This window comes from Coturnix japonica, chromosome 1 (assembly GCF_001577835.2).
Source record: "Coturnix japonica isolate 7356 chromosome 1, Coturnix japonica 2.1, whole genome shotgun sequence".
NCBI classification, from domain to species: Eukaryota; Metazoa; Chordata; class Aves; order Galliformes; family Phasianidae; genus Coturnix; species Coturnix japonica.
The window spans coordinates 96,359,622-96,372,370 of NC_029516.1; the positions used below are offsets into that span (position 1 = coordinate 96,359,622).

The 12,749-nt window shown below is 39.1% G+C and overlaps 1 protein-coding gene across 11 annotated transcripts in view; it reads left to right on the plus strand.

The window, feature by feature from the left end:
- The window catches only part of TTC3 (tetratricopeptide repeat domain 3), a 54,604-nt gene extending 42,289 nt beyond the window's left edge, over nucleotides 1-12,315 (plus strand). For 7 of the 11 annotated variants that reach the window (XM_032448903.1, XM_032448898.1, XM_032448893.1 and 4 more), the window contains 13 exons: nucleotides 244-309; nucleotides 944-1,093; nucleotides 2,420-2,559; nucleotides 3,915-3,983; nucleotides 4,810-4,906; nucleotides 5,832-5,932; nucleotides 6,657-6,750; nucleotides 7,309-7,407; nucleotides 8,800-9,200; nucleotides 9,614-9,731; nucleotides 9,877-10,110; nucleotides 10,324-10,413; nucleotides 11,070-12,315. In XM_032448903.1, the coding sequence (XP_032304794.1) occupies nucleotides 244-309; nucleotides 944-1,093; nucleotides 2,420-2,559; nucleotides 3,915-3,983; nucleotides 4,810-4,906; nucleotides 5,832-5,932; nucleotides 6,657-6,750; nucleotides 7,309-7,407; nucleotides 8,800-9,200; nucleotides 9,614-9,731; nucleotides 9,877-10,110; nucleotides 10,324-10,413; nucleotides 11,070-11,180 (1,770 nt within the window). In that variant the 3' untranslated portion in view covers nucleotides 11,181-12,315. Of the gene's footprint in view, nucleotides 1-243; nucleotides 310-943; nucleotides 1,094-2,419; nucleotides 2,560-3,914; nucleotides 3,984-4,809; nucleotides 4,907-5,831; nucleotides 5,933-6,450; nucleotides 6,600-6,656; nucleotides 6,751-7,308; nucleotides 7,408-8,799; nucleotides 9,201-9,613; nucleotides 9,732-9,876; nucleotides 10,111-10,323; nucleotides 10,414-11,069 lie in introns of those variants that run through there. The other 4 variants (XM_015882372.1, XM_032448901.1, XM_032448895.1 and 1 more) reach the window with 3 other exon arrangements.
- The last annotated feature ends 434 nt before the right edge of the window (nucleotides 12,316-12,749 follow it).

Sequence of the window (12,749 nt, forward strand, 5' to 3'; positions counted from 1 at the left end):
CTACATAGTCAATTAAAGCTGGGAAGTATTAGGGGGAAAAAAACAGCTTTCATTATAGCTTCAAGTCCATTTTGGGAATATATGCATAGTTTCCTGTTACGTTGTGGGTAAACCTATTCCAGAATTTAGTTAGATTCATAGAATTGTAGGTTAGATGTAAAAGCTCCTGAGAAGAGCTGGCGTAGTAGTTGCACGTGTAAGCAGGAGATTTTTCTCATCAGTTCATGATTGTTTGTATTCTAGGTGAATAATGAAGTAACTGATAGGGAAACTAATACTTTGCCTTTTCATCCATTTGAGAAGCAACAGGTAAGTTACCTGTATACTTATTTCTACATATTTCTCATGAAGAAGCTTAAAGCAGGGCCCAAATCTGTAATAGCATGAAGGTTAAGGTTCTCTGAAAGTGAGATGTTCTAAAATATATTTTTGAATTGCGGTTATTTTCTTTTGTTTGTTTCTTTTTCCCCACCCCTCATGGCGGGCTGCGATCTGTAATGTCTTTATGAACTTCAACACTGCCCACTAAAAGGAGGCCTTGGAGCTTTGTACTGTAGCCATTCAGATGTTGGACAGTGTTTTAGGGAAACTGAGTGCTTCCTCTCAAAAAAATCTGTAAGCTTGATTTAAATTGGAAGATACAGACTGAGACGTCTCAGGCTGATACTAATGGTGACCTTACGTGCCTGTCAGAATGAGAAAATATGATCTTCAGACTCTTCATATTCCATTCTTTCCGGACATGGATGTTCATTACTGTTACACAGATTTCTCTGTCCCAAAGAAACAAAAGCAAAACTACCACTAAACTCCCAAACAAAACAACAACAAAAAGGCACCAAAAAATATCCACAATTTTTGAATATCTGCTGACTGTTACGAATGTTTGCTGCTCTGTGCTTGGTAGATTCTGAATTACTTTCTGTGACTGATTTATTTCCAGGGAGATATTCTACGTATGGAAAAAGAGCATCAAGTATTAAAAGAGCAACTTAAAGAAGCGCAGGAAAAATATGAACAATTAGAAAACCGGAGCTCAGAGGAAATCAACGTTTTAGAAGAGCTGATAAAGAAAATTGTTGAAGAAAGAGGGGTAACATTTTAACCTGTGCAGCAGTGGGGTTAGCAAAGATCAGCTGCGGTGGCTGACAGTATTGGTTGTGATGGGTCAACGCTATTTTTTGAAACTTGAACGATGGTCCTCATAGCTATGAAGTTTTACTCAGCAAATCTGAAAATCTTTGTGTGTTGTCTTAAGAATGCACTTAAATGAACCCAGAAAATTGGTTGCATCCATCTAGAGGATGGGTGCTGGTTCTTATTCAACTAAAGGACAAAAAAAGCACCGTGCTATTGACACTTACCCTCTTCTGGAGGAGAAGGGCTTCCAGTGGTCAGTGATTGATTTGCTGGGGAGTCTAACAGACTTGTTTCTGTGAAAATGGCAGCAAGAGTAGTTTCCAGACATCACCGTCAGCTTGTTTAGCACTTTGACTGGATTGATTTCATAGTTAAGCAGATTGTGCTACTAACTGTTCATTTGTCTGCATTTTAAAGGGAGCTTTTCAGTTAAATAAATCAGGTTAGACCAAAGCCATTCTATCCATCTCCCTGCATTATTCTTTAGTAAAGAGGAGGGTCTATCTACAATATTCGTTTCATGAGTTTTCCTTTCCTTTGAGCATTTTTTGGAGTAAATTCTTTTACTGCATCTTGGGATCTCCTTAGTTCTGGCTTTATAGAATCACAGACTGTTTTGCGTTGCAAAGGTCCTTAAAGATCATCTAATTCCACCCCCCAGCTGTGGGCAGGGCTGCCCCCCACCAGCTCAGGCTGCCCAGGGCCCCATCCAACCTGGCCTTGAGCACCTGCAGGGATGGGGCACCACAGCTTCTATGGGCAGCTGTGCCAGCGCTTCACTGCCCTATGGGGAAAGAATTTCCTGATATTGAACCTAAATTTCCTCTTAGTTTAAAGTCATTTTCCTTGTCCTAACACTATGGCTGTGGTAAAAAGTCTCTCTCCATCTTTCTCATAAGTCTGTTGAAAGGTTGTAAGATTTCCCCAGAGCCTTCTCTTCTCCAGGCTGCACAAGGCCAGCTGCCTCAACCTTTCTCCATTGGAGAGGTGTTCCAGCCCTCTATTGTCTTTGTATCCTCCTCTGAACCCATTCCAACAGCTCCACTCTTTCTTGAGCTGGGGACCTCAGGCCTGGATGCAGTACTCCACATGGGACCTTATAAGGGCAGAGTAGAGAGAGACAAACTTGTGCTAAATACCTGACCTAAAAGTAAATTAAGTGAAGCTGTCAGTGTAAATTTCAGTAGCGTTTCTTTTGATCATGTGTCAGCAATCTGCTCTAACTTGCATTTTAACAGAATACCGTTTGCAGAAATGTTTTCTTATTTTCTGCTTTTAGATATTTAAGAAAGAAGTGGAGTGGCTTCATCAAGCTTTAGAAATTAAAGTCAAAAAGTGGCAACAGGAGAAAAAGGAAAATCAAGAGAACTTAAAAGCAATGAGGAACACAGCCAAAAAGCATATGGATACCAATGATAGGTACCATTTTTGAACACAGGCTTACATTATTGTCCTTTCGCTTGTTGTCTTTTTTTTTCTTCCAAAAGCAGCAGTACGTACGGCTGTTTCTAATAGACTGTGATAAATTTCATATCCACTGATATTCTTTGAGGTGTGTCAGAATGAAAACTCCAAACTTCTTGCTCTGATAATATAGCTATGAAAGTAAATTAAATGCAACTTTTGGATTAGAGAGCTGCTGTCAGTAGGGTACGCGTATAGTTGCTTAACGTAAATAACCTAATAAATACTATTTTTTCACTACTTAGAATCTTCTGGCTTTCCAAAATCCTTTAGATCTGCACTGCTTTGTTGCTTTTCTCCTTCACGACTTAACACTGTTTCCTCACTGTGCTCCGCTTCTGCTGTATGGTTGGTCTTAAAATTCTTAATTCATTTCAGTTTTCATGTCTTGATCCTCCTCAGTCAATCCAAGTAAACTTTGATCTGCATCTTTCTCTCACTCTTTTTATCTGTTATTATTCCTTCCTTCCAAGACTTATCATTTAATGCTCAGTTTGAAGTAAAACTGCAGGAGCCACATAGCTGTATGTACCTGTTGTTTTTTACCCATTCTTCAACCTATAACAGAAGTCTGCAGAGCCTCCCATGGAACTTAGATCAGTAGTATCCTACCACAGTCCTGTGTACAGCAGACCCAGGTATTCCCCTGGCAAGTAGTTTCCTGGCTCTGAAGGAATGCCAAGCAGATTCATTCAGCCTTCTACCACAGTCCAGGCAGCTCAGAGATAACGTCACTGAAAAATATATTGTGTGATTTAATGTAGCTTTTCCCATAGCACTTCAGTCACCAGAGAAGTCTTACGTAACTTTATCATTGGCTGTATAGCCAGCTAGAAGCTTTCTCATAGTAATGGTGTGTGTGAAGTATGAGCATCTGCTTTAGTTTTGTTTCTCTGGGGGGTTTTGTTTTGTTTTGGTTTGATTTTCTTTTTGCAAATTCAGGTAACCATTTACAACAGCTGCCAGGTAACTGCTGGAGCTGACTTAATTAGCAAGTTTGTCAATCCCTGCTGTATTTTTAATATTCTCCGACAGTTTTACAGACTTGAGAATACTTTTGTTAAAGAATGCTGTTGTATTATCTTTAACGTGAATAGCTTGGGCCAAATCTTTTATGAATAATTATCAGCTAGCACTTACATTGGTTAGTTGCTTCTTAATTAGTAGTACATTTAAGTGCACATAGAGCAATAATATATAGGCTGTACAAATTATCAATGCTGTGTATTTGACACTGTGATTATAGAGGGATGTGTATTTGATAGGGAACATTTTTCAAAACAAGCTTTATGAATGTTTGATTACTCCAGGTATTCAAAGACCATTGACGAGAAGGAGAAGGAGTATAACACATGTTTGAATACATATCTTGAGACCAGGTAAAGCTCTTGTACCTCTCAACAATATTTATATTTTTCTATTGACTTTCCATTATTGGGGTTGCCTGTTTCACTCTGGGTGAAAGAGCAGAAAAAATAAACACTGTATCTTATATCTGTTATTCTGAACTAGTTTACTTCTATTTACCATGAGTGAATATTATTCTCTTGTAGGTATTTACATTCATAGAATTTTTAAGGTTGGAAAAGACCCCTAAGGTCGCCTTGTCCAACCATCAGCCCATCCCTACCATGCCCACTGACCGTGTCTCTCATTGTCATATCTCCATGTTTCTTGAACACCTCCAGGGACGGTGGCTTTACAGTAATTAAAAGCTGTCGTTCCAAAATGCTGTCAGATATTTCTCTTGATAACATGATCCTGTATTTTAGAACCCCTCAGAATTTGGGTGCACTACATACATACCACGTATCTAAATTTGTAGTTCTAAATATACACAGCTACTTAAACACTTCATAAATGTTGCATGTAGCTGGAATTCAAGGTTTAATTTATAGATGCACTTTTTATAAATGTGAACAGATTCAGAACAGTAAAACTTGAATGACTGTAGTAGTCAAGCTCCTGTCAACTTATTACGTTGCACAGTGAAATTTAGTTCAGAAATTCCAAAGTTATGTCCATGGAGCCAGCAGTATAGCTACAAGAACATGATAATATGGCCAGATAGAATGTGTACAACATAAATGCAGATTAATGGTTCTGAGGAAGGGAGAATAGCCATAGAAAACCTCTAAAATGACATCAGTTCTAAGTACTGCTCTGTTGTGTTACTCAAACATTTGACCTTTTTTTGTTTTGCAGTAATAAATTTGCTAATGAGAAAGTAAAATTGGAAGAACTTATTAAAAAGAGTCAAGATGACTTCAAGGAGCATGAGAAAAGAGCTGTTAAAGCTGAGGTACAAACAAAAAAAGCCCTGAAACACCTCTGTTACAGTCTGGATCGCTTGCATTGCTGGATGGGGAAGATGATTGGTGAAGTCTTATTTAACAGTTTCCCTTTAAATAGCACCTAAGACATTTTATAAGAATACATAAAAAATTTTTATCAAATATCGATAACGGCTGTTCTTTATGTTGTCCTGCAGAACTTTGCAGATCATCAGTATGTTGGTCTGTTGTTGGCCAGTGTTATAACTGTACAGAATTTGGGGCTTCTGGTATTGCCTTAAATAACGTTTAGCTAATAACTCAGTTTCACACTCAGCCCTGTTATGAATACATTTCATTAGTGAGTATTAACCATAGGAAAATAGGATTCCCTTTGCAAAAATAAGTCCTACTCAGGGAACATACAGCTGCTTCATAGTCTGGCAGTCAGAATACAACTTGGTTATTTCACTGAGAGGAGGAGTTTACTGATAAACATCAGTATTTTTGCCCAAATAGCATTTAATACAGGAAAGACTTTACATATGCCATATGATGTACAATTCTTTCTTCATAGAAAAGGTTTGAAGGCTGCTGTACCTGCAGTGGAATTTTATACGAAGATTAGACTGTTGGTCCATGTTGGTCTTTAAACATACGGCATTTAAAAGACTGCCTTAAACACTTAAAATGTGTATATACACACACACACATGCATTTTTAAGTTGCAAATGGAAGGAACATCTGTGCATGCATTCTACAGTCAGTTGAAGTGAATATAACCTGTTTAACCCCTCAGAGGCCTGCCTGTGCCCTTAATTCTACTTGAAGTTCAGTTGTGAGTGAATGGTGTGCCCTGCATCATCAAATTGTTGTCTAAGGGGATTGAGGCTTTATTCATTGTGTCAGCAATGTTTTCGTTGCACTTCTTAAAAAGCTGTTGTTTTCTTACAGATATCGGTACTCCAAAACTGGAAAGAAAGTGAACTGTGCAAACTAAACGGCGTAGTTGCCAAAGCAGAAGCAAATCTCAAGATGTTGAAGTCACTAAACAGGTATGGAGTCTTTACACTAGCTGGGAAGGTTCCAGTTACTGCTATCCAGTAGGAAGAGTGCTGCAACGTAAATAAAAAAGGGGTGAAGCAAAGCAGCTGGGCATTTGATGAGAGTGAAGGAATTAATATTTTAAAAACATATGCTGTGTTCTATCTCCCTGTGTAGGTTGCCCCAAAATACTATTTTACATTTGAGGAATCTGCTTCTAAGAGTGGATAGGATATAGGTACAAGTAATTTAAGTGATTTTAGCTTAGAATAGCTGTAAGTCTTTAACTGTGACTCAGGCTGTTAGGGTATGGTCTTAAAAATTCAGTTGGAGAGGACCTGCAAAGGTCATTGAGTCCAACTGCCTGACCAATGAAAGAGCTATCAGAACTAACCAAGAGTTAAATCTCGTTACTGAAGGCATTGTCCAAATGCCTCTTGATTACTGACAGGCATAGGCCATCAGCCACCTCTCTAGGAAGCCTGTCCCAGTGTTTGACCACCCTCATGTAAAGAAATCTTTCCTACAGCCCACCCTGAACCTCCCGCGGTGCAGCTTTGTGCCCTTCTGTGTGCCCTATCACCAGTGACCAAAAAGAAGAACCTAGCACTTCCCTCTCTGCATCCTGTCCTCAGAAGGCTGCAGAGAGCAATATGTTTGCCTCTCAGCTTTCCTTTCTTCAAAGTAGACGAATTGGGAATGTTGGAGTTTAACTGAAAATCTTCATTATTTCAGCAGCTCAGCTTCAGCACTTCCTGACTTAAAGTCACAGATTAATTATTGGGAAGTATTTATTTCAAACATAAAGAAACAAATGGAGAAAGTAAAGGTAAGTCTTAATTTCTCTTAACTAGGGATAAGTTGAATGTTGGAAGATAAACAGAATAACTAACAAATAATTTTGCATTCCTTTGTTAAAACACCGGTGTCTTCTCCACATGCCAGTCTGCATTTCTTCTAATGGCAAAAGAAAGTTTTGATTATAAGGCCTGATGATAAAATCTTCTTAAGTTGCGATGAACACCTTCTGTTTTAGAGAGGGAAAATTCTTTCCTTTATACACGTAGTTCAATATTATAGAATCCCAGGTTGACAAGTCTGTCACTTCTGTTGTATTTTTTGAACCTTGAAGTTCGTGCAACTTAAAAGACTAAATTGTCTTTTAAAAGGGAAGCTGTATGGAACAAGTTGGTCAAGTTTAAAAAGCTACGTGTTTCACAAATGTTTCCAGGCATTAATGCAAGTACTTCCATAGAGATTAATGTTACCATTGGAGATGGCAGCCATACTGTAGCCGTGTGAAAGGCCTGCTGCCTTTTACTGTTTGAACTACCAGAAGAGCTTTATTTAATGGTGATCTGGAGAGGAATTTGTTTTCTTTCCACAGGTTGGGTATGAAGAAAAAATTGAGAAGGTGAAAAATGGTGCTCGAAACTGCCTCACCAAAATAGAAGCTGTGGATCTTTCATCTCTTCCCAGTGTCTTAGTATGTATCATATGTGCGATAGCGGTATGTTCAGACATTGTGAAAAGAAATTCTGTAAGATTGCATCAGCATGGCTGTCCATTACAGAACATGTACACAGGGAACTTGAGTACATAGCCTTGAATTCAGAGCAGTACAGCCATTTATGGAACTTAATTTGCAATGACTACATCCCAGATAAATGCTAAGTAAACTGCATTCCTCATATGTGCAAAAATGAAATCCTCAAAAGCATCACAGATGCCACAACTTCCTTTAAAATATGTATTCTCTGCATAAAGTCACGTTTTTTTCTTTCCTTTGTTTTTGGGTGTAATTTGGACCCAAGGCTTTGTTCCAAAACTGTAGTATGTTATGATTGTCATTGCAGTGTTTCTGGACTCATACTCCCTTATGTTCTCTGGTGTACCTTTTATTCCCCACTAAGGTTTAGGTCCCTTCTTTTCTCCTTATTGGCATGGAACTCTTAAGAATATTTAAATATTCTTAGTTACCCTCTTTAGGATATTTTAGAAGTTTGGAAGTAGAGTGGTTTTTGTTCCACTTGTTACACATTTGGCACCTGCTTTTACTGTCGTGATGGAAGAGTAACTTCTTAGAAAATCCATCTGTAGTTCTTTTAGTGTCAAGGAGACCTTAAGAGGCAAATCCTGAATCCAAATGAAAAAAGACTTGATGAAAACAGTTGCTGTCCTTGACTGTTTAATTCCATCTGTAATTCTTAGCATTTTTTAATGAAGTGGTATAAGAAACTCAATTTGATAAACAAATCTGTAAGGATCAACAAAACCAAACCTGAAGCCTTGCACTAAAGAATGTGAAAATTTGTGAAAGTCCAGTTTAGCCTGCTGTAAGTTCTCACTGCTTTCCATTTGCAAAGAGAAGTCTTCCTGGATCATGTGAACTCCAGGAGTCTCATCATGATGCCTCTAGCTGATGTTTTTGTTTTTAAAGTAAATAAGTGAACAAATATTGCACGGGGTTATATATTGTTTATATTGCCAATTAAAAGCAGTAAATGTTGTATTTTTAAATTGATGGCACTTGTGTTTAAACAGTGATTTCTCACAGCGACATCAAACTATACTTCAAATAGCACAGCTGTCCAGCAGCATTCATTCACTCCTTAGTAAGCCCAGAATACGTAAAAGTAACACGTTGAATGCATACATGCTGCTCTTTTAAATCCTACTTCAAGCCAGCTGTCTCTGTGCAGTACAAAATAGAAGGCACTTTTGTACGGTATTTTCACCTATGCAGAAAAGTTTGGATATGACCTTCCAGTTCCTCATTGTGACCAAAACATGGTGCAGTTCATGCTGCAAATGCTCCAGAGTTCTGCTCAGTTGATTTCGATTAATATTTTTCTTGTGGAATCTGTTTATTTTGTAGAGAAAGCAAAGCAGACCTGCTGTCAGTGATCCAGCCCTTGTCCTGTACTCCTTTGCATCTGCACAACCTAATTCACTTCCTGCAGTTTCAAGTTCTGCAGATCAAGGTCCAGTAACTGCTTCATTTAATACCCAGGCTGGAGTTAAACCTGCAAATGCAAATTCTAAGGTTTGCTCTGCAAGTGATGGATCAGTGAAAACAAACTCCAAAGCTCGGGCAGGATCATATGCCGATAAAGTTTTGCTAACTTCGATGTCGAAGGTTTCAGGAAGCAATACTCAGAATATACGACCAAACCAAACCCACCAAGATAATTCAGATACACAGATGAAGCCCTCTTCAAACAACACATTTGAAAATATTATTGCTCATCTACAAACTATATTTCCAGGCTACAGCAGGTATTTTTTTAATGCGTGTAATGCTCTATTTGGTAATAGATAGAAATTCTAAGCTTCCATGGATAAAGTAGAAAAAGAATCGATTTCTTACTAGATACTTCTTTCCCTCCAAAAGAATAACATTATGTGTTTAACCTTCTTCACTGAGGTATTCCTTATTGGAACTGACCTACTGTGTAGACCTAATGTTTCAGTGAATAGAAGTAGTAGTGTTTTATTTTTACAGATACGATAGCTAGATCCTAGTTATTGAGAGGTGTTAGAAGTAGGTCCTTGCTGCAGTTCTATTGAGAGGTTAGGATCTTTTACAGGCTCTCCTGCTATGAGTCAAACATGGAAACTACAGTGTTATCTAATATGCCAATAGTAGCTGTAGTATTACCCATCAGTAATCATGTCATTTTTTCTTTCAGTTCAGAGTTTACTAGGTTCATAAAAGATGTACAAAGAAGAAGTGGGAATACATTAAGTTTGAGCTCCACTGAAATTCTAAGCAGAGTGACAGATCTCATTCTGGACCAGCAAAATGAGGTCTGTTGTAGTTGCTGCTATTTCTACTGTGCATCTCTGACAGTGGAATTAATGCAGCACAGCCTAAAAGTGAATACAATTTTTTTCTTGCTGTCAAGCTCCGAACTATGAACTTGCTCAAAACTCTTATCCCATACCTGTCTAGGCATCAACTTCTGTAGGGAGACCTACGAAGTCAGCATCATCCGCTTCAGCGGGACAGACGGGAACTCAGAGTCAGGAAGCAGCTGCAGAAGGAAACGTTTCCAGCGCACCCAAGGCAAGGCCTGCACACAAAAGCACCTCAAGTAAAAACACGTTGCCATCTCAGCCAAATCTGCAGCCCTGGGGGAATGCTGGAGCAACACCGAAATCTAAATGGAAAAAAATAGACTATATAGTAAGTTCTACAATGCACTATGAATTTTAAGTTATTACCATCTGCTTTTTTTTTGAGATGTGAAACAGTCAAAGTATCACTGGACAAAAAAAAATCAGGACTTCTTCATTTTGTGGACAAAAACTTACATAAGGAATTTGACAATGAATTGTTGCTGTTTCTTTACTAATGGCTTTTTGTTCAAATATTTTTTGTTTTAAAACAAACTTACAGCCTTCCAGTGATGATCCATGCATCATCTGCCATGATGAGCTGAGCAGAGACTCCTGTGAACTGGAATGTGGGCATCATTTTCACAGAGAAGTAAGGATTTTTTTCTTACTCCTTTAGATGCAAGTGTGGACTAACTCTCTGTTTGGTTATGCAGTTGTTTTAGCTTCTCCCTGCCCCTTATCCTTCAGTATCTGAAGTTAGGAACAGCAGGACATGGTTTTCCTTTCCATACCTTTTGCACCAAGATTTGCTATACGCAATCTTACTGTGTTGGAAAGTTTCCAGTTTTAGATCTTAACTTAGATGGTAACTCATCAGAACAAATTCAAGCTTGCTTTGAATTCAGAATAATCAGGTCTTGGTAACCAAATCGCAGATTTCTCTTTGCAGCATCCTTAGAGAAGGGGCCATTGCTATAAAGCTGCATTTTCCTCCTGACAGGAGCTGTCCATGTAACTTCATGTAGTAAGGAGGCTAAAAATTATGCTGGCATAATACAATACTTCTGTCCATGACTTCTTCTCACTTCTGTATTTGTTTACTGCTTTTTTTTGTCACTTGCAGAATAGGTTGGTGAGCAGAACATCAGAACTGGAGAATAGTTTTCTAACTGCAGATTTTATAGCAAGCTGTAGAAGGGGGTAGAAAATCTCTTATCTGTCAGGAGCAGTTATTAAGAAAGTCATGCTGAACTCTTTATACCAGACCGAGACTGTTTCCCCAATATAATTTTCCTGTCTTTGCAGTGCATTAGAAAATGGCTTAAGGAACATTCAAGTACCTGCCCTATCTGTCGCATCCACGTTCTGTTACCTGAAGACTTTCCTGAGCTCCCTGCACGCAACAAATATGCCTAAGCCTTGTTTTACTTGACATTCAGTAAGGTGTGGAGTGCCTGCAGAAAAATCACCATCCCAACATGGCATGGAAATGTGCTGCCTAAGAGGTGGAACGCTGGTTGTAGTGGGAACGATAGCAGAATTTGTTCTAATGCAGTATTGTGCACTAGGCTGTAAGATGCGGGTACTGCTGTGGCACTTACTGAATGAAGACGGTGTGCTCCATAACCCAGCGTTTCTCTTGGTTGCTGCGCCTTAAGCATGTGTACCTCACATAGTTCAGAGGCCAGGACCACACAACTGGTGGGGTTCTTGCTTAAGGGTTCTGAACTCCCCTATCTGTTTTTCTCAAAGGCTGGTTCTGTCTGTGCACAATTCCTCTAAAAAGGGGGGTTTTCCTTAGAGCTGATACTACACTCAAAATAAAGAGGTGGGCCAAGCAGCAGACCAGCAGAATTTGGAATAACCAAGCCATCATTTTCCCTAGTATAAGCAATTGCAGGGTTTGAATCGGGCTTCTTTATATCTTTACAAATGTAGTCCATGTAATTGCAACTCTTTTCTCCATGTAAATCTGGAGCTGATAATTCAAATTGATTAAATGACAACTCTTAGCTACATTTTGAAGCACTGAGTATTCTTGTGATTCTGCCTGTTCATACATCAATTTTAGAACGATTCAATTTTGTAATGTGAAAATATGTCTTAGATTTCCCTCCTCATTGAGCTGATTTCTTGAAATTGGCATTAAAGGATCTTTATTCTTGGCGAAGCAATATAATGCAGCTGTGTTCTGTGCACAAATGCCAATTTATCAGCAGTGTGAGGTACCCGGTACAACCAGCTAAAGGAATGGCCGTCCTGCTGCTTGGAAAGTCCAAGCGTGCCATGAGCACCTGCCTTGTAAGACTGGTTTCTCTCAGCCAAACATCCAGGGCTAGATAAGGTACTCCACATGGTGTAAACACCCTCAAAATGCAGTGAGTCTGACCATGGTTTGGGCATGAGCCGTGTTCAACTATTTCAGGCTATGGTCTAACAGATCAGTTGTTTCCCCAAGTTAATGAGTATACAGTTGAAGTTTCAGAGCATCTTCTGGTAAGTCAGTATGTTTATTGGATCTTGGGTCAAAAATAAAATTACTACTGCAGCCGCTGTGGTGGTTCTTTTTGTATAACGTTTGCTAATTGTGAATCTTGATGAGTAAGGTACTGTTTGCTAGAGAGCCAAGGCACTGTGCTGCCTTGGCTAACACCTAACCCAGGTGCTGTTCTGCTCTGTGGTACACTGCATCCATCCTTGTCAGCTTACATTGTTTTCTCAGTGTGTGAGGGGACAGAGTGCAGGCAGAGCAGCCCCACACATGCCACAGGTGATGGTGTTCTCTGTTCAGAACACAGCCAGACATGAGCTGATATGGGTAAGTTGGGTGTGAAAATGGGTAAAGCAACGCTGGCTGTTAATGTGAGGTCTTAGCATTGAACTGATAATTACAATTATGTTTGCACTTGTTACCAGCTAATCTTATCCATGTGTTCACAGCACAGATAGATAGGATCTTGGGTTCCTTAGTCAGGTGGATGTGTT